Consider the following 18405-nt stretch of genomic DNA (forward strand, 5'->3'; position numbering starts at 1 on the left):
ATAGCAAACGACAGGTCTTCTGAGACGACCGTCGTCCACTGGTCGGGTCTTGCAAGGGTACGAGTGCAGTGCACTCCGGCATGGATACGGGCATCCCATTCAGAGCTCGACAAATGCTGGTTGAGTCCGACGCATGCTGGGGCGCGCATCAGTTCGCGCATCTCCTCGGTCACGCCACCGTGTCAATACGGGTACTCCAGTGCCTCCAAGCGTCACGGGCAACGGCGAGCCGGTAACCGTTGCGCATTCGCTTTCGTGATTTTCTATACGTATGTACATGGGAGTTCTCATGAAACTTGGCCATCCTTGCTAGCTGATACTCTCGGGATATCAGGGATTTTGCCGTGAAAATAGGCCGCAACCTCGATCTCAAGATGTTCCTGACAGGATACTCGATGAACGCAGGGAACCGGTTATGGACGTTCGGTTATCATCAAATGCCGTCGGCGGTACGACAGCGGGCGCACCTCCCGTGAAGGACGGGTGCAAGATGTTCACCAGGAAGGTATGTAACCAGTGTGCGGTCCCTTGCATTGCTCTGTTGACGTCCCGTTCCTTGACGCGATTGTTGTCCATCCAGTGATTTTGCACGCCGCTTACCGAGTCGTACAAAGAATGATGTGTATCGTGTCGTTGTGAAGACCGTGACGTGCCGGGGCTGATCGTCTTCGCTCTTCGCATAGGCTCCGAATCGACAATCGATCATAAGGGCACCGCGGAGTAGCCGCGGACCAGACCAACTGCGAAGCACCCGAATAACATCTAGAAGAGCATGGGCAAACCTCGTCGCGGGAAATACCGCGCTCATGTCTTTTGCGATAAAAACTACCCGTGTGGCGTGGATCGATACTTCTTTGGATACGAGGGCTCCGCATGAGGGCGCGCAATCTCGGTCTTTAAGTGATCCTTGATACATAGGGCACTCATTCACGGAAGGACATCAGTGTTGGACGTTCGGGAGCACCATTCATCGATCGCAACTGTCACAGCCGGAGTCTTATAAGGAGGAGCGAACGGCCTGTTGACTCTCCTGACGATACGGCCCCGCAGGCGAAGCCAAGTACGTTCGTGTGATATTCCCTTTTGGCTGGATGTACTAATTCGCTGTGCATATGTAGTGTCTGGAGGTGACGAGTACGATGACCTCCTGCGCTTTGCGCATGCGGAGGCTGCCAAACTCAACCACGGTGACGACGACCTGGGGAAAGATAAGAGCGGGTACTACCGTCCTTGGTTCGCACCTTGGGTGAAGCTGAAAGGCAAGAACAACATGGATCTTCAGGTGCCTGCAGACTGGCTGCGCACTGAGATCTATACCGGCTTGTCGTCTGGACCCGAGATCGAGAGGCGCAGAGCCGTTGCTGGCTACAACGAGTTGGAGAGGTGAACAGCTCTTCTGCACATCCGTGCGGTCGCAAGTACTGATGGCTGTTCCTCTCCTTTTTCTTGAGCCCTGACAAGAAACAAGTCTTGAAGTTCATCTCGCGGTTCCGCGGTCCTGTTCTTTATGTCATGGAACTGGCCGTTTGTCTTGGGGCTGGTCAGCGTAACTGGATCGAGTTTGGTGTTATTGTATATACCTCTTTCCCCGCAGCACCTAGCATGTTGACTGACGCGTTGGTAGATTGGTCTCCCGTTCTTGAAAGCTATGATCACTTGGTATCAGGAGAAGTACGCGCTCCTCCAGACTTCTTGTATGTTTCTGACACTTCCGCAGGCGAGCAAACAACGTTGTGGCTCAACTCAAGTCTCGTATTGCTATGAGAGCGACAGTTGTCCGTGATGGTTACGAGCAGGAACTCGAGGCTCGCTATCTCGTACCCGGCGATATTGTGCGTTGACTACAAACGTCACTGTGACAGACTCTAACCTTGTCTACAGCTCGTCTTAGAGGGAGGAAGTACCATACCTGCGGATGCAAAGGTATGCACAGGCAGTCAAAGTAGCAGCGAGATCGATAGTGATACCTACGGCGCAGATCATCGCGGACTACGCAGACAAGTGTGGTTCCCCTGTCAGTATGGATCTGTCGGAGTGCGGTCGTGGCACATCGAACTTCAGCACAGCGTGTGGCATCGACAAGGGTCCCACTGTCTGTACAGTCGACCGGTCTGCAATCACGGGAGAATCTCTGGCAGTGGACCATTCCGTCGGTGACACCGTTTACTACACTTGCGGTGTCCAGCGCGGAAAGGTATATGCCATGGTCACCGCTAGCGCGCCGTACAGCTTCGTCGGCAAGACTGCGCGACTTCAAGTTGTTCCTTGTACGTCATTCGCTCTCGGGGTATCCAGTAACGTCGGTATTCACTCACATCTGATGCAACACTAGCTGGTAACGATGTCGGCCACTACCAGGTTGTCTTGAATAGTATCGGTACCGCGCTCCACGGCCTCGTCATCGCAGTCATCCTCATCGTCTGGATCGGCGCTTTCTCTCGGAACGTCGACATCGCAATCCAAGACAGCAGCTTGCTTGTGTATGCACTGATCTTTCTGGTCAGTGGCTCCGCGTGTGTGCGCTGTCATACTCCTGACAATGTACCAGATCGCTGGTGTGCCCGTCGGATTGCCCTATATCATTATCAAGACGATGGCTGTCGGTGCTGCCTACCTGGCAAAGCGCAAGGTTATCGCGCAGAAGCTCACCGCTATCGAGTCTCTTGCTGGCAAGTAGCCGCATTCGCTTTGTACACTGTATCTGACACGCCCTTGGTACAGGCGTCGATATTTTGTGCTCGGACAAGACTGGTACTCTCACGGCCAACAGGCTTTCTCTCGACAAGCCATTCGTCGCGCCCGGTGTTCACCCCGACTGGCTCATGGCTGTTGCGATCCTCGCTTCGTCTCACAACACCAGGTCACTTGACCCTGTCGACAAGGTCACTATCGTCGGACTGAAGGACTATCCGGGAGCGCAGGCCGTTCTCCGGACTGGCTGGCACACTCGCAAGTTCACGCCCTCCGACCCTGTCTTGAAGTGTGTCATGGCGGAGGTCGATAAGGACGGGCGTAATTTTACCTGCGCGAAGGGTTCCCCTGACGCGTACGTGGTCCTTTGCCATCTGCTGAACTTGACTGACACTTGTGCTTGGATAGCATCCTGCGTTTGGATAGCTTCGACCAGGACACCGTGGCTGCGTACCTTGCCAAGGCGGATGAGTTCGCTCAATGTGGTTTCAGTCCGCTCGGTGTCGCGTGCAAGGAGGAGGGCGAGCCCTGGAAGCTGCTCGGTATGCTTTGCATGGTCGACCCGCCCCGTGACGATACGGCTGCTGTACGAAGTTCTTGCTCATGACCCAAAGTCTTCGACAGATCTGACCTTCTGACAGACGATTCGCGAAGCCATGAACTTCGGTGTCAGCGTCAAGATGCTGACCAGTGACGCCGTTGCCACCGCCATCCAGACGTGCCAGCAGCTCGGCCTCGGTACGCATGTCTACGACTCGGAGCGTCTCATCACTAGCGCCATGCCGGGCTCGGAAGTACGCGACTTCATCGAGGGTGCGGACGGGTTCGCGGAGGTTTTCCCGGATCACAAGTATCAGGTCGTTGAGATGCTGCAGGAGCGTAGTCACTTGATGGCCATAACTGGTAGCAGGGTCAACGATGCACCCTCGCTCAAGAAGGCGGACTGTGGCATTGCTGTCAAGGATGCTTCGGACGCTACGCGGATGGCTGCGGACGTTGTTGTCCTCGAGGAAGGTCTGAGCACTATGATCACGGCTATCAAGGTCGCGCGCCAGATCTTGCACCGCATGAAGGCCTACATCATCTACCGCATTGCGCTTTGTATCCATCTTGAGGCCTATCTAGTGCGTGACTCGACCTCTACGTCAATATGCGTAGCTGCTGACTCACAAACGACGAACAGTGCACGTCCATGCTCATTTTGAATGAGACCATCCGCGTGGACCTCATTGTCTTCATCGCCATCCTCGCCGAGTACGTATACCTTTGTATCCCATGTGTATGCTCACTTCACAATCCGCGCAGCGTCGCCGCCGTCGCCATCGCGTACGACAACGCTCCGTATGATCGAAGACCGGTCGATTGGCAACTTCCCAAGGTGTGGATCCTCTCGACTGTCATGGGTCTGCTCCTCGCCGCCGGTACCTGGGTCATCCGCAGCACTCTCCCCCTCAACGTCAGTACTATCCAGGAAGCCGGGAGGTGCGCTTTCTGAGCATCCTTTCTTCCATCATAATATCTCACTCCGCATCTCATCTAGTGTCCAGGAAATTCTGTTTCTGGAGGTTGTTCTCACCGAGTCTTGGATCATCCTGATTACCCGTATGGCTCGGAGTCCCAACTCAGGCCCGTTCGTCTGGCCATCCTGGCAGCTCATCGGCGCCATCCTCGGTGTAGACGTCCTTGCCAGCATCTTCGTTATCTTCGGTTGGTTGTCCGTCGATCCGGCTATCCAAGGAGGGTGAGTGTCTTCTACCGTTCGGGTCCGTGGGCTACGCAAACTGATGGACTGTCTACTAGGTTTGATATCGTCGCTGTTGCGAAGATCTGGTGCTATTCCTTCGGAGTTGTAGTTATAATCGGCCTTGCGTGTGAGTGATGTCATCCTGTCTCCGATCGTGTTGCGGCTTATGCATGTACCTAGATTACTTCTTGAATAAGGTCAGGTGGCTAGACAACGTCGGTCGCCGCAATCGCAGCCACAGGGACCCGAGGGTCGAGGACCTGCGCACTGAGATGCAGCGACTCACATCCGTCCATAAGCGACAGTTCTTGTGAAGGACCAGTATGACATGACATGATCACGAACAGGCGATGTACCAGTGTGCACTGTATCATGCGTTACTCTACCTATGTTGAAGTCTTCTTTCTCGATACGATATCTACTTACGTCTACTCATGCTCTCGAGATCTCAATGGTTCCTCCCCGGCAATCAAGCGAACCTTTATCGAGTTTGTGCGATGAGAGGGAAAGAAATGACAAGGCGTGACGCGAATTCTAGAGCTAGAGGCTAGATCAACCCGTACGCGTAGTCCAACACCATATCATGATCTTGGTAGTAAGAACGAGCTTAGAGCCCACCGGGTGAGGTCTGTGTCTGTGTCGAACTTGTAATGATCGTACAGTATGATTCCGTAATGTTGCTATGAGTTGTCAAAGCCGAGCTAGGATACCAGTGATCTGGATGGATGGATGCAAAAAGCGACGATGGAGAAGGCGAGTGCGAATTGTGCCAGTGCAAGGATATGTCACCTCTGCGCCGTCTGCGTGTCCCGCAAAGCCCGCACTCTCTCGACAACTGTCGCCCACCTCAACCATCTCGCATTGTATGGATACGATGATTTTTGCACACGGTTGTCCGCACTCCGCGCCATCCGCTGAAGGTCCAATGCTGGGAAAGATCTCTCGATGAACATCGGCAGAGCTTCCTCCCATTCCCAAATTTCGCCCTCGTCCATGTTCCTGATGTTCAGTTCGCGTAGAGACTGCGAGAGTACCACTGTCTCCGGGGGTTCATCGGGAGGCAAGATTGGGTCGAAATCTATCGGAGGCAGAGAGAGCACTTCGATGCGCGGACACTGCCGCGCGATTTCGAGCAGCAACTCCAGGGGAAATGATGGTTCGGAGCTGTGCCATGGGTCATCAATCGATAGTCTGCACGTCCTGAGGCCGCGCCAGAGACACGGGAGCCCGAAGAGGCTGCGTGGGGCGCCTTTGCCCTCGCCTGTCAAGGAGAAATGCTCTATGTGCTGGATCTCGGAGAGCACCTTGACGAGACTCTGGTATGCTTCTTCCGAATGCCAGTTGACGGTAGTGAGATGGAGGGTGTGCAGGTGGGACGAGTGCTGGAACGACGCGAAAGTCTCAGCGATTCCAGCAGGATGCCCCTCAATGGACAGACTGCGCAGATTTGGAAAGCCGTCACCTTTAGTACGGCACGGTTGAGTATGGTGCACGATGAGATGGAGCTCGTGCAGACTCTCCATCTCGGACAGGGCGTCCAAGGTCTCCAAGTCAAGGTATGACTGACGTGATGCGAAAACTCGAAGATTCGACCAGCGGCTCACGTGCGGAAACGACAACGTATCGAAGGGGCGCCCAGTGACGTGAAGCGATTGGAGGATGGGCGATTTTCCCAGTGCAATGACCATACTATCATTGAGGAGGCCTGTGTCGTTCAGCAGCTCTAAATGACGAATCGAAGGGGCGAGGACGAGCTTGAGGCCTGAGTCTGGTACGGCTTGACAATAATTCCCCAATCTGAGGTGCCGCAGATTGGGAAGTATAACGGCATCAATGGGCTGAAAGCTGCTCAGAGCGTGCATGAGTGCAGAGCATACGCTCTGGTCCATCTCGCCGCATTGTATACTAAGCAATTCCCGAACACGCCTCGCATACTGTGGAAATTTCGACCGCGAGAGGGCATCTACAGCGTTTTTGCGTTCCATACACTCTGTGGACTACGGTGGATCAGGTCGGACGCTAATAACCTGGTGTATGCGAGGAGCATACCTGAGGAACTGTGAGATCAGAACATTGACATGCTGGCGGCTGGTTGGGAATGTGGAGTAGTTGCAGGACAGGCTTGAGCGAGTCGATGTCCACCCAAAGCGCGTCTAAGGCGTGGAACGACATTGCTCTACACACGACAGCCGCACGAGCGAGCGATGCAAGCGGCCTCCTGCCCTCTTCATCGCGCTCCTGTAGTCGGAAGAAGATTTCCTGAAGGATGTCGCTGCAGGACAGCGCGCGAGCCGTGGGCGTCGTGGACATAATTCCGTTGTATGAACTTGACATCCGTCACAGTTGTGAGGGGCTGATACGCGAGGAGTCAACTGCCAACGGAGGCTGATGATGAGCTGGGTTCACAGGATGATATCGATAAGACAGAGTAGAACCTGTGGAGAGAATGGAGAGGTCTTCTCGTGCTTCGCAGTACTCGCTCGTTTGACCACTTGTAAAACACGACCTTCTTGGGAGGAGGCCCAGTGAGCGCGATCGTATAGCAGCCGGCGGCGTGCGCTAGTGCGACGTGCGTAAGTTGACTTACAAGGTTCTGGAACTGACTGCACCGTGACCACGTAGTATATAACGATACCGGTCAAGCTAGGAAGCTAGCAGGAAAACACTGGCAAGCAAACGCAGGCACGGCGCGAGAAGGCGACTCGTAGCGGGGTGACAAGCTGAGATATGTTGGTCGGTCCTCGTACGCACATGATTACGTAAATGAGCTCACCGGTTGCCACCTGACAACGGCGAGGCGACGGCGTTGTGGTAGTACCAATTACTATTACTTAGACTCAGAGTCTCACACCACTCGTTATGTACGGCCAACGCAAGAAGCAGCACAAAGGCTGTCGCGTACGTAAAGCATATGTAATGATGTGATTTGCTAGCGCAGATAGGGTGCATTGAGGCGACATAGGTTACGGGCTCTACAGAATCGTGTCGGGACATTTGAGAGTTACATATGATATGCAATAGGTAAGTGACACAAGGATTGGGAGTAGTGAACGTATATATCTCTGGGTCTCAGAGAGAAACCTCATTACAACACCGCGTCCGGTGTTGCAATGAAGTTCCTCTACACGACACCCAACGAGGCGCGAAGAGAAGTCTACAGTATGAGAGTCGTGATGAGACATGACGAAGGAACACGGATACACAGAGAGAAAGACAGTCCCAGGACACATAGATATGGATAAGGATAGGTTGCGACGACGAGCGTCCAACACGCTGACATCTCTGTCGAGCACCGTCAATGACGTGGAACACTCGACGATGAAGCCATACACACCTCGAAGTCTAGCGATGCATGTCCAACAAGGCGCAACATTCAGCCAGGAGGGCCACCAAGAGGTTCACCAGGGACCGAACCGCGACCAGAAGCAGAGAGATCATTCATCTCGAGATCTTCAGCTTGAATAGGTCGCTCCGCGATGTGACGAACCGTCGTGGGAGCCGCAGCGAGCAGCAATGTGCTTGTAAGACTTGAAGAGAAGAAAGGGCGAGGTGCGTCGCCGAGAGGGGCGACATAGCCAGGAGACACCCGACCAGCTTCGAGATCGTCGTACTTGCGCCAGAACTCGATATCGTCCGAAGAGGACTTGCGCGGAGCGAGCTGCCAGTTGAGGACATACTTGACGGAGTGACGACGAGAAGGCACCAGACACGGGCCGATTGCCAAGACGAGGAGGAAGAGTCCAACAGCCATGAGAGGTACAAGGTCGACCATGTCGACCGAGGGAGCCGTCGTGTTCGAAACTTCATCCGAGAGGATGGGCGAGGGGACCATAGATAGGTCGCCAAGAGACACAGCAGACGCAGCAGGTTGCGTAGAGTCGCTGACTTCAGTAGGGACCATGACGGGCACGGCAGTCGACGTTGGCCAGACATAGTTGTATGTCGGGGGGAGCGCCGAGTCGTCCGAGAACAGGAAGTCGACCGGAGGACGAGCGAGAGCCATTGTAGGGCGGACAAAGCCATCGAGCTGAGACGTCCGCGTTGGGTTGAGGTCGAAGCCGAACGACGGGCAGAGACCACCAGGGTATCCACAGCCAGACTTGACGAGTCGAACGAAGTCAGAGTCCACGGGAGGCTCAAGGCCGTAACGATGACGAGCCGGAGGCAGGCTACGCATGAAGATCAGTATCAAAGGCGATGATCAGGAGTCATGCTACACACCCATGAGCGAGGAAGAACGTGTACAACGAACGCTTGAACATCCGTTCGTAGCGATCCACATTCCGCGAGTATTCGAGCATCAGCTTGCTACCACGCGCAGAAGATTCAAGCGTGTGCAGACAGTCGCGCAGGATGGCGAGACCGCCGGGACCGGGGAACGGGACGGAGGCGATGAGGGTGAGTGCGCCGATGAGAGCGGCGGCGCCCTGGAGAACAAGGGCGAATACCAGCATGTCGTATGCAAGATATTAAACAAGAACTTGAGTATGACAGAGAGGCACAGAGGCAGCGGAGGTGGTTGGAGATCAAGAATGAGTGAAGGCAAAGGGATGCGGGCGGTGAGTTATGAGGCTGGGGGCGTGTGTTTGACAGAACTCTGATTTGTTTGGCGCGTTCAACAAGACGCGTCAGTCACGTGAGCGAGACGCGACGCGTCTGCTTGGGCGCTTCTTAGCGGATGTGCCAGTGGGCGCCTGATGATGTCTGTGGGCCGACAGCACTCAGCCCGTCAGTACGAAGCTTCGATGTGCACACTTGTCAACCGCATAAGTCTTCTTTCCAACCCTAGCTGGACAATCGAGTGACGGCCAGGCAGGCCGGCTCAGTAATGGGGAGTTATAAACTGGTCACTTCGACATACAACAGGCTCACATTCGAGAGAGATCAAGGGCAGGAGTCACAGGTTACGCGGTGCAACAAATTGACGACATGGCCACGCAGAAGTGAAATGCATCGGCAGACAGCGTCAAGCTGTGGCAACGAAAACCACGCAATCATCGAGAGTCAAGACCGAGTGTACGTCGGATCAGGCGACATACACATTGTAGGTAAGCATCACGGTTGCCATGAATACTTCAGGAAAACATACCGAACACCGTGACCCGCGCAACAGGGACGCCCTAGAGGCCCAGGCCCCATTGAGGTTTGTCGAGTTCGAATCACTGTTGCAGCATACCGACGGGGGCGGCGCTAACGAAGAGAGCAGCGAAGAGAGCGGGATTGAACAGAGCGGGCGGTATGGTGCTGATGGAGCGGGAAACACCGCGAGAGGAGCGAAACGAACGTGAGTGTCGGTCGGTGGTACGAGTCGATGCGTGCTAATGAGCCACGAGCGACTTGCTCTCATTTGCTCCACCGTGTTCGTATTCATCCCATAGCCCCCGCCCTTTCTCTTTCACTGTCGCGCCGCATTCTAATCGAACGGAGAGCCGTATGGTTGGACGACGTCATACAACACTAGCAATAAGGCTTGGAGAGGGCAGGACTTCTCACGGACCTTGTCGAACACAATCCGAAGGGGCGGCCGATGTCGCCAAAGTGGCTCGCCCTCTTTGCTACAGAGATTGCTGCTTGGCGATATGCAGCTTGATGCGCTTCAATCGCACTCGTGAAGTTCTCTAGACCAGTGCTTCACGAGGGAGTCCTTACTCGCTGCACAACTCTCGAGTCTATGCATGACCAGTACCATGACGCGTACGTCCTGCACGATGAATCGCTTGGGGCCGAGTCCCAGCTTCTCCGGTGAGCTTTACTAGCCTTTGCCACACTTTGCAACCGCCCGGTGCTCCTGACTCGGACTGAACTTTCTATGTCAGATCGTTGGTACGTTCTGGATTCCATCGTAGAACCGACTGGTACATAGTACGCCGCCGATAGCATAACCGACGTGTCTCCCGCCGCCACTCGCTCGCCACCGTCCAGACTAACAGCTCAATGGCCACTGCAGAGCTCTAGTGATGCGCAGGGCTCGCCTCACTCTGACCTCAGGACGTGAAGAATGCGTGACTCATCCAGGTGGGTGTCTTGATATGCCGCTTGTGAGATCTGACCCATCGGTGATCCGAAGATACGATATGGCACATCACTACTGTGGCCGCCTGGCGGGCGTCGCTCAGCGTCCAGTAGCCCCACGGGAGATCACAGACAAGCCAACATGAATACTGATATGTAGATCGGTCACAGTGGATTACTAGCATGGTGAAGGTACGACGGAACATAGGATCACATGTAACATGTATCATGAAGGGTGACACGGACGATGTTCTAACAATATATGCGACGCGCGAACGAAGGGAAGTAAGGAAGTAAGTCCTGTACATTGGTCATTCGTCAGAATATGCTCACGCTTGTGATGAAGAGCACGTACCGCACGCGCACTGGCAGAACTTCTTCTGGTAAGTTATGCTGTTATTGCCGTGTGGGTCTTCTTAGACGCTGACGCTGCCGACATCCACGCAGTCGAGCGCAATGAGGCCCTCTGCAGTCAGACACACGATCATCAGCCACCAACTCTCAACTCTGTGACCGAGCCAATCACTATGCACTCACCGAAAGTATCATTCGTGCAGCACAGCGTCTGGCTCGAGCTACATCATCAACCAAGCATAGAGTCAGCCTCCACCCAACCCCGCACACAAACACACATACCAAGCGGCACCCCCAATGGTCGACTTGCATCCAAGACCGACGTTGTTCAGAGCGTTGCTGAGGTCGATGCCTATCGTCGCAAGGATGTTCGTCGTAGACGAGTCCGCGTTCGTCGCGTTCACGCTGTTGTTGCAGCAGTACGTCGCACCTGCGTTGCAGCTGCTGTTGTCGCGCGCGGAGACGTCGATCCCGACGTGCGCGTTCGCGTCGGCGCCGATACCGATGTGCGTTGGGGAGGGCGCCGCCTTGACGAAGAGCGCCGCGAGGATAGTCGTAAGGAAGGTGAGTGCGAACTGCATTGTGATGCTTATTTCGGGAGTTGAAGGAGCGGTAGGATAGCGATCGGTGAGCCGGACGGAAAACACGAAGGCGAGAGTCGGGACGTGCAGACCTGAGCGACTTGAGGTCTACTTGGACCAGCCATACGTGCGGTGTTTATTGCAGAAAATCAGCGTTCCCCGAGATGCCGTACATTCTCAAGCTTCTCCTTCCAGTCCGACCAACAACAATGTGGATACCCAGAGAATCTGACGTATCACTGCGAGCGCTCCAACGTCCTCGAGGAGTTCCAGGCTGACTTCGCCTCTTCTTCAGAAACTCGGATTCCGTAACTCACCCTGGGCAATAGGGCATGCATCCTGCCGCACCGTTGCAATCGCACTCTTCTCCGCAACTAATGACACTCACGTTCCGGTTCGGAGCGCCCTCCTCATACTGTTGTTCAGCACCTCGGTACCAATGACAGTCGTTTCCGTCGCGAAACGATCAAATCGGCAGGTCGGCGTATCACAAGCGAAGGGTCTTGGGGTCTATGATGAAAAACGCGCGCCACGGCGGAGCCGTGGTCATTCAGCCTTTTGCAGGTCCTACCTTTGACGTGCCGGGCACAGGAATACTACTATGGACGTTACTCGGAAGTTCGTGGGTATGTTTCCATGGCGGCTCCTCTGTGATTCCACTCCCATACCTTTTCACATGCCAGGGACCTAACAGCCGCAAGGCCTGCACAGTGCACGCAGGGTCCCGGTCAACACGTCCAGATGTCATGCAGTGACAATGTGTCATTTCGATGAGCATCACGCAGTGCGTGATGCCTCATGATCCGGCACCTTCGAGCACATTCCGCTCAGCACCAGTCGTTGGCCAGTCCTAACGCAATCATATCACAAGTGATTCATTCGATTGACGGCATTATGCAGGTGACATACAACGGACCATTCGATACAGCTTCATGGTAAAACTCGTTACAACGACGGACAACGATATCAAAGGCACGTCGATACGGACTCATGCCTTGAACCCTCGGCGTTCAGAAGCACTATACTCACGAGAAAGGCGGGTATCAGCGAGAAGTAGGCCTCACTTAGAGGTTGATAACGACCGGCGAGCAGCCAACGTTGATCAATCCGCATGCAAGAGACTCCAAGTCAATCGCCCAGCTCACTGAATTCGTTGTTCTCGCAGCACACCGGGTACACTCCACTGTAACCAACAATCAGTGTTCTCCCTCTCACTGCAAGGCAACGGATTCGCAGACAACTCACCGTCAAGGACGAGGCCGAGCAAACCGAGGAGCGTGGTCGTCGCCGCGTCGACGTCGTTCGCTGGCGTGACGCTGTTGTAGCACTGCACGGGACCGCTCGCGCACGAGCTCGCGCCGCTGGAACCGTGCGGGATGGCGAGGACGGCACCGGAGAGCGCGAGAAGAGGGAACAGGAGCTTGGCGAACATCGCGTGGCGGGAGGTAGGGCACGAACTTGGGTGGGCGACCCCGGGTTGAGTGAAGGTGCGTCGCGGAGGCTGGTTTTGAGGGCTGCGGGAGCTGGTTGGGCTGGCCTTTTGTATCCCGTCGTCGACGGTCGATGCGTGTCCAATGCCGCTGGAGCTGTTAGCTTCGTGTATGCTATGGCCATGGACCGGTGCCGCGTCGTTGGTTGTGTGCCTTCGACGTCGCCTCGCAGCTTCTCACTGTGCTCTTCACATCCTCAGGCGCGTCCGTGTCACCAACGCTGCCTGGCTGGTTGGACCCGGACGTTCGCGACGCACGGAGTCGGTCCGGCAGACGTGGTCTTGGTCGATGGCTGTGGACAGAGGACAACAGAGTCCATGGGTGTCGAGGAGACCATGTTGACCGCCTATGCGCTGGAGCGCATCCGAGCCTCGTAGTCGAGAGGCCGACCTCAGCTAACGTCTCCTCACGCACATGCATGAGCCTTGGCATGCGCCTCTTCACTCCTCGTGGAAGCCGAGGGACGCTAGGACACCGTCACATGCAAGCAAATCCTGACGGACGAATCGGTTTGCATCTCGGGTCGCCGGTTACAACCTTGTGTCGGCCGTCGAAGCGCACATGGACCATGGACAGCTAGGCCATTGCCAGCATGCCATCGCGGGAGGTGTTCGCGTCCGTGGCGATGTGCGCGCTTTTGGTCAACCTGTATCCATCTACAACGGGACTTAGGCTTCTGAAAATCAGACTCAGGATCGTCATCGACTGTGTCTGGGCCCAACAGCAGCGCCATTCACCGTTCTAAGGAATCGACCAACAGCGTCAGAAGGTCAGACTGATATTGCCTTCTCAAGATCTCTTGCGGATACTTACCCCGAGTTGAGGGAAATCCCCGCGTCCGAATATGCTCGACGGCTAGGCGTCGACGTGCCAGTCATGCGCTAGTGTCGTGCCATTGAGTGAGGACGAGGCTTCTCTGGGTCCAAAGAACCGAATTAAGACCATCGACGACAGCGCTGCGCTCGCTGGCGACGCTGTCAACGGAAGCTCCTCCGTCACGAAGGCGTCTCGCGTGGGATGGATGGATGTGCATTGTCCTTTTCTGTCACGCTACGCGATCACATTCAATGACAAGCTTATGTAAATGGTCAAAGCCACCACGGATCCGGCAATCATCTTATCATTTGCGCGTCCGAGCTTGTGCCCCTCATGGTAATATTCCAGACTTTTTCGGACGTTCAAGCTAGGGCCTTCCCGAGTCTCGCTTGCGGTCGGCAATATGTACATAGTACGTAGTATCGCCAAGTCCGACGTGGCCCGTGGGCTCCGGGAAATTTTGCGAGTTGGATAGCCGCATGGCGGTCGTGGCGACAAGCCTATTCGGAGTGAGCCAGGCGCATGGTGTGTCGCACGACGACCCTTCCACAGATCTTCAGAGACTCAATTCGGACCAGCGATATCAACAGGCGGCCGTCCTAGCTCACTACCCGTCGACCATCCGGGACCATCCGGGAACGCAGCCTTCAAGCTCAACGACGTCAGGGACATCATTATGCGGCATCAGTGCAAACCCGGCTATGAGGTGGCAAGGAATCGCGAGGAGCGCATGGACCACTGGGACAGCTTCGAGGCGTTGGACCGAGGAGGGAGCACACTGCGTGGCGTGTGGTCTGATTACTACACCTTCCAAATACGACGTGAGACTGATCGGTGGAGCGATCAAATCGGAGACGCCTGTTGGGTGTGCCACTGCGTCTGGTCCTCAGTGGTTCAGCGTACTACGCTGCACAGAGGCTCAGGTTTCCTCCTACCGACTTCACAAACAGCTCGAGCGGACGAAGTTCCCCTGGTGCAGTGTTGATAGGGCGCTTGTGGCCATCTGTTAGCACTGAAGGGTGACGAGAACAGGCCAGCCGCTGTCACGTAAGCTTGCAAATCATCAACTTGCCACATGAATACTATGCATCTCCGTTGAAGACGCCACCCCAAGCTTCAGGTCAGAATGCTTTCGGGGATCAGTATCAGGCCTTTTGACGGCCTCCCAGACATTGCGTCGCTCTATCGAATGCCGCAGCCCCGTGCAAGTATGGAGTACAATCAAGCAGTTTGCGTCGAATCTTCCGGCGTGGGTCTCGCTCCTTGCGCCGCCCCCTGCGCCCAAGTAGCCGGCAGCCCGACGCGACCGCACTTTGCGAAGGCTGCCTGTCCGCTCCCCTCCCGAGCGTCCGATCGCAAGCTCGTAGCGATGTGCATCGGCAAATTCAGCTGCGATACGGTTCGCATGCTAGCGGGGTATTGGCGATGTGACAGCGACATCGACGTGGCAGATCAGTGGCCCCAGCAGAATCCCGTCACGAACCGACCATTGTCTTACGAGGTGCGCGCCCGTGTCACGACGCTTCTGTCCGCGCAAAGTCCCCATAAATACCGACTCCCGTGCTCTCCTCAGCCCCAAGTCGCTCGTCGCATCCGCACGCATCGACTCTTCCGCCCACCGGCACTCTTTGCTATCTTCTCTACCTACTCTCCTTAGGCTTTCAAGTTCGTTCCCATTCGCTCCTTAACCAACCGCATACTCGCCATGCAGTTCAAGCTCGCCGTCTTCACCGCCGTCCTCGCCGCCGTCGCGGTCCTCGCCGCCCCGGCCGCTCATTTGCCCGCCTGCGAGTCGTCCAGCACCGCCAGCTGGCCCGAGTCGACCACCGCCTCTAGCCCGTGGGGTCCCTCGTCCAGCTCCTCCGCGGGCTGGCCCACCAGCAGCTCGTCGGGCACCTGGCCCAGCGCTGTCTCCCCTTCCGGCTCTGCCGCCTCTAGCGCCACGGACGCCGGGGCCCCCGAGCCGACTGAGTCCTCGTCCGCCGGCTCGTGCAACTCGGGCCCCGTTCAGTGCTGCAAGACCACTGAGTCTTCGGGCAATCTCAGCGATGGCACTACGAGCCTCCTCGGGGTGCTCGGCATTGATGTGTCGGACCTCGCGAACGACATCGGCTTGAACTGCGCGTCTCTCGTTGGTGGAGCAACCTGGTACGCATCGCGATTTCTCAGCCTGCAATACACGTTTCAACGGATACGCTTCTTTGTCGTGCAGCTCCTCGAAGACCGTGTGCTGCCAGAACAACACGTTCAGTGCGTACCCATTGCCCGCCGCTATGCGCTACGTATGCTGATGATTTTAACTACAGACGGTCTGATCGCTATCGGCTGCGTTCCGATCGACATCTCGCTGTAAACGGAGCCTAGTCCGTTTCAGACACAACTCTGAACGCCGTCGCTGTACGTGATCAAGTTACAATGCGTCGCACCACGCGATATTCACGTGCACTTTTCAGTGTTTATAAATTCGTCGTGAAAAGCTCGTTCTTCCGCTGGCTGTTATGTAGCTCACCCGGACGTTTTACGTGGTGCAGCATATCCATTCGTTAGCATCCGCTTTCGGTCTCGTTTTTATCAGCTTGTAATGCTCCCCTTTCTACGCTGTTCGTCGACATAGTACGCTATCTATGTCTATATCCCAATGCGCATCAAACACATTGCAGTTCGAGTTTAACCTAGTTTCCATACAAGTCGACCATAGCACGGTACTTTGTCTATGTCACGTATCGCTATGGGAATTTTACTCTTTGGCGTGAGCCTATCCATCGTCGCGAGCCCATTAGATCTGCCTTTGACTCTGTTATCATTGACACTGAAATGACTTCTAATTGACACTGAACTGACTTCTATTCGATAGACTGTGTCTTGCCTTTACGAGATGCCGCGTCTCGTACCGCTTCCAAGTCGTGGGTATAGCGCATGGGAGGGCGGCAGCACATGCGAGCGGAAGTAAGCACCTGATTCGCAGACCAGACTACGAGGTCTGGGCCTCTTCCAGTATTCTACTCAACGACGGCGAGGGACAGGTTGGCCGGTCGTTACAATACTGATGTTGCTATTGATCAATTTGGGTTCGCTCACTGGGCTGAGCTGAGGCCTCGGGCAGCTCCCTATGCAACTTGAATACTCTGTTATACCAGCGTTTCCTCCAACCGCGTCACTGAGCATTTTTTGCCACAGCAGGAACATTGTGCTTACAGTGGTCAGCATGCACATAGTGTGCGTGATTCAGCGCAGCATGTCATGGCGTTCGCCAGGCCTCGATATCTGCGCGCGCTCCGGTCGCGGCGGGGGAAGTTGACGTATACGTCGAGAACTCAGCCTGAGGCTTCCAGTTCCATCAACGGATTGACATTCCATTGTTCGGGTCCGTCCGAGCTATGCTCGACGGCTGGGCGTCGATGTGCGTCATGCGTCGTGCCACTGAGTGAGAAAAGTTGGAAGACGTGCGGTGAGATGCGAGATGGACTGGCTGCAACAGTACTGTTTGGCACAACCATGTTGTATGCGTTGATTCTGTCAGTAGAACCCTCTTGCTACTAGGACACCGGTTCGATGTGACGATGGGCCAACTTGAAGTTCCCCAGGAACCCTGGCCTTGACTTCGATGCCCCGCTGCCTCGCGGCTACGTTCAGCGCCCCTCGGAGACGACAGCTGCAAAAGCCGAACAACGTTCTCTATCGCCGGGAGCGTCAGTCTCGTTGAACGTTATTCCGTGACGGAAGATGCTCACCCAAGACTCACGGTCCCGCGCAGGCGACCCGAATAAGCTCAAGTTGCGCCTGCCTTCCGTGCCACTGCTTCATGCTCAGAGGCTGGCACGAGCGCTGGGTTTTGCGCGGCTAAGTGTTGGCACTCGACGACATAACATCCACACGGAGTCTTGCCTCTAGCTGCGACGTCGCCTGCAATTCTGCTCCGCATCGTCGACGAACCACCCATAGCGGATAGATGCGAATAAACAGAAGTCTGCGAGCGCATGGCAGTGCGTCGAGAAAGTTCAACCTCGCCGCACCCGCGGGCATCAAATCCCCCCGCCGCTCTGATTAATAGCGCGCCGCTGTCGGAGAAGAACCAAGTCGCCTGTCGAACGCACGTCGACCGTACCGCGCCGGATACTCGTCCCTCTCGCTCGTTCATCCGCCACTCTATTCAGATTGCTCCCGAACGCCGCCACCACCAACGCCATCGCGACGCAGCACAGGCTCGTCCTGACCTTCCTCGGAGGTCGCGGCGCCCTCACTCCTCGCGGTGAGAGCGCCCCTAGCTTGTGCAACGGTGCGGGCACGCACTGCTACCACAACACCGTGTCGGCGAGGAGTCGGTTCTCCTCGCGGCCGTCGGCGTCGGCTGCTCGTCGATGTTTGGCGCCCCGTCTTGGAACGTACTACGTCCGCTCCGTTCGCAGCCCCCACAACAGGCGAGAGTTCTTGGGTAAGATCAGCCTTTGATGATTGTGATATTGTGTTGACAGCTCGACTATTACGGTTTGTTGCGAAAAGGACGCGTGCGGTAAGACACATATAATCGGTCAATCGGTCAAACCTTGTAAGTGTCACTTTCGGTGTCTCGTAGTGACATAGTTGCCCGAGAGATGTTGTCGCGTAGGCGTCGGCGTCTTCTCAAGCGTAATGTTGCCTTCACATCTACCTATGGAATGTTACTGTGTCTTGAGCCCTCCCGCGTACGCGAGGACCGCTCACCTTGTGTCACTGTGAG

At 55.6% G+C, this 18405-nt stretch overlaps 6 protein-coding genes across 6 annotated transcripts; 2 read left to right on the forward strand and 4 right to left on the reverse strand.

The window, feature by feature from the left end:
- Nucleotides 1–967: 967 nt before the first annotated feature.
- Nucleotides 968–4985, forward strand: C8Q71DRAFT_419758 (uncharacterized protein). The gene is made up of 17 exons (XM_047918441.1): nt 968–1060; nt 1119–1383; nt 1452–1572; nt 1625–1671; nt 1718–1832; nt 1882–1923; nt 1979–2267; nt 2333–2499; nt 2549–2669; nt 2722–3046; nt 3100–3277; nt 3333–3815; nt 3875–3945; nt 3997–4173; nt 4232–4432; nt 4492–4562; nt 4616–4985. Coding segments are annotated over exons 1-17 (2808 nt in total). The 5' UTR covers nt 968–1059; the 3' UTR covers nt 4750–4985.
- Nucleotides 4985–7173, reverse strand: C8Q71DRAFT_419778 (uncharacterized protein). The gene is made up of 3 exons (XM_047918442.1): nt 7023–7173; nt 6485–6807; nt 4985–6432 (listed from the first exon to the last, which is right to left on the reverse strand). Exons 2-3 carry the CDS (start codon nt 6767–6769, stop codon nt 5221–5223), a joined length of 1497 nt encoding a protein of 498 aa, XP_047782149.1. The 5' UTR covers nt 6770–6807; nt 7023–7173; the 3' UTR covers nt 4985–5220.
- A 277-nt stretch (nt 7174–7450) lies between these two features.
- C8Q71DRAFT_740772 (uncharacterized protein) lies at nt 7451–8988 on the reverse strand. The gene is made up of 3 exons (XM_047922775.1): nt 8657–8988; nt 7770–8604; nt 7451–7717 (listed from the first exon to the last, which is right to left on the reverse strand). Exons 1-2 carry the CDS (start codon nt 8887–8889, stop codon nt 7809–7811), a joined length of 1029 nt encoding a protein of 342 aa, XP_047782150.1. The 5' UTR covers nt 8890–8988; the 3' UTR covers nt 7451–7717; nt 7770–7808.
- Nucleotides 8989–10863: 1875 nt separating this feature from the next.
- C8Q71DRAFT_854560 (hydrophobin) lies at nt 10864–11382 on the reverse strand (the record flags this gene model as incomplete). Its single annotated transcript, XM_047927071.1, has 3 exons — nt 10864–10913; nt 10985–11022; nt 11084–11382. 3 exons carry the CDS (start codon nt 11380–11382, stop codon nt 10864–10866), a joined length of 387 nt encoding a protein of 128 aa, XP_047782151.1.
- A 1064-nt stretch (nt 11383–12446) lies between these two features.
- On the reverse strand, nt 12447–12814 carry C8Q71DRAFT_904772 (uncharacterized protein; the record flags this gene model as incomplete). Its single annotated transcript, XM_047928866.1, has 2 exons — nt 12447–12565; nt 12628–12814. The coding sequence occupies 2 exons, from the start codon at nt 12812–12814 to the stop codon at nt 12447–12449; spliced, it is 306 nt and encodes a 101-aa protein (XP_047782152.1).
- A 2579-nt stretch (nt 12815–15393) lies between these two features.
- On the forward strand, nt 15394–16041 carry C8Q71DRAFT_721189 (fungal hydrophobin-domain-containing protein; the record flags this gene model as incomplete). Its single annotated transcript, XM_047921416.1, has 3 exons — nt 15394–15836; nt 15901–15938; nt 15995–16041. The coding sequence occupies 3 exons, from the start codon at nt 15394–15396 to the stop codon at nt 16039–16041; spliced, it is 528 nt and encodes a 175-aa protein (XP_047782153.1).
- Nucleotides 16042–18405: the final 2364 nt, after the last annotated feature.

Source organism: Rhodofomes roseus, assembly GCF_022264815.1.
Source record: "Rhodofomes roseus strain CIRM-BRFM 1785 chromosome Unknown C8Q71scaffold_4, whole genome shotgun sequence".
NCBI lineage: Eukaryota > Fungi > Basidiomycota > Agaricomycetes > Polyporales > Fomitopsidaceae > Rhodofomes > Rhodofomes roseus.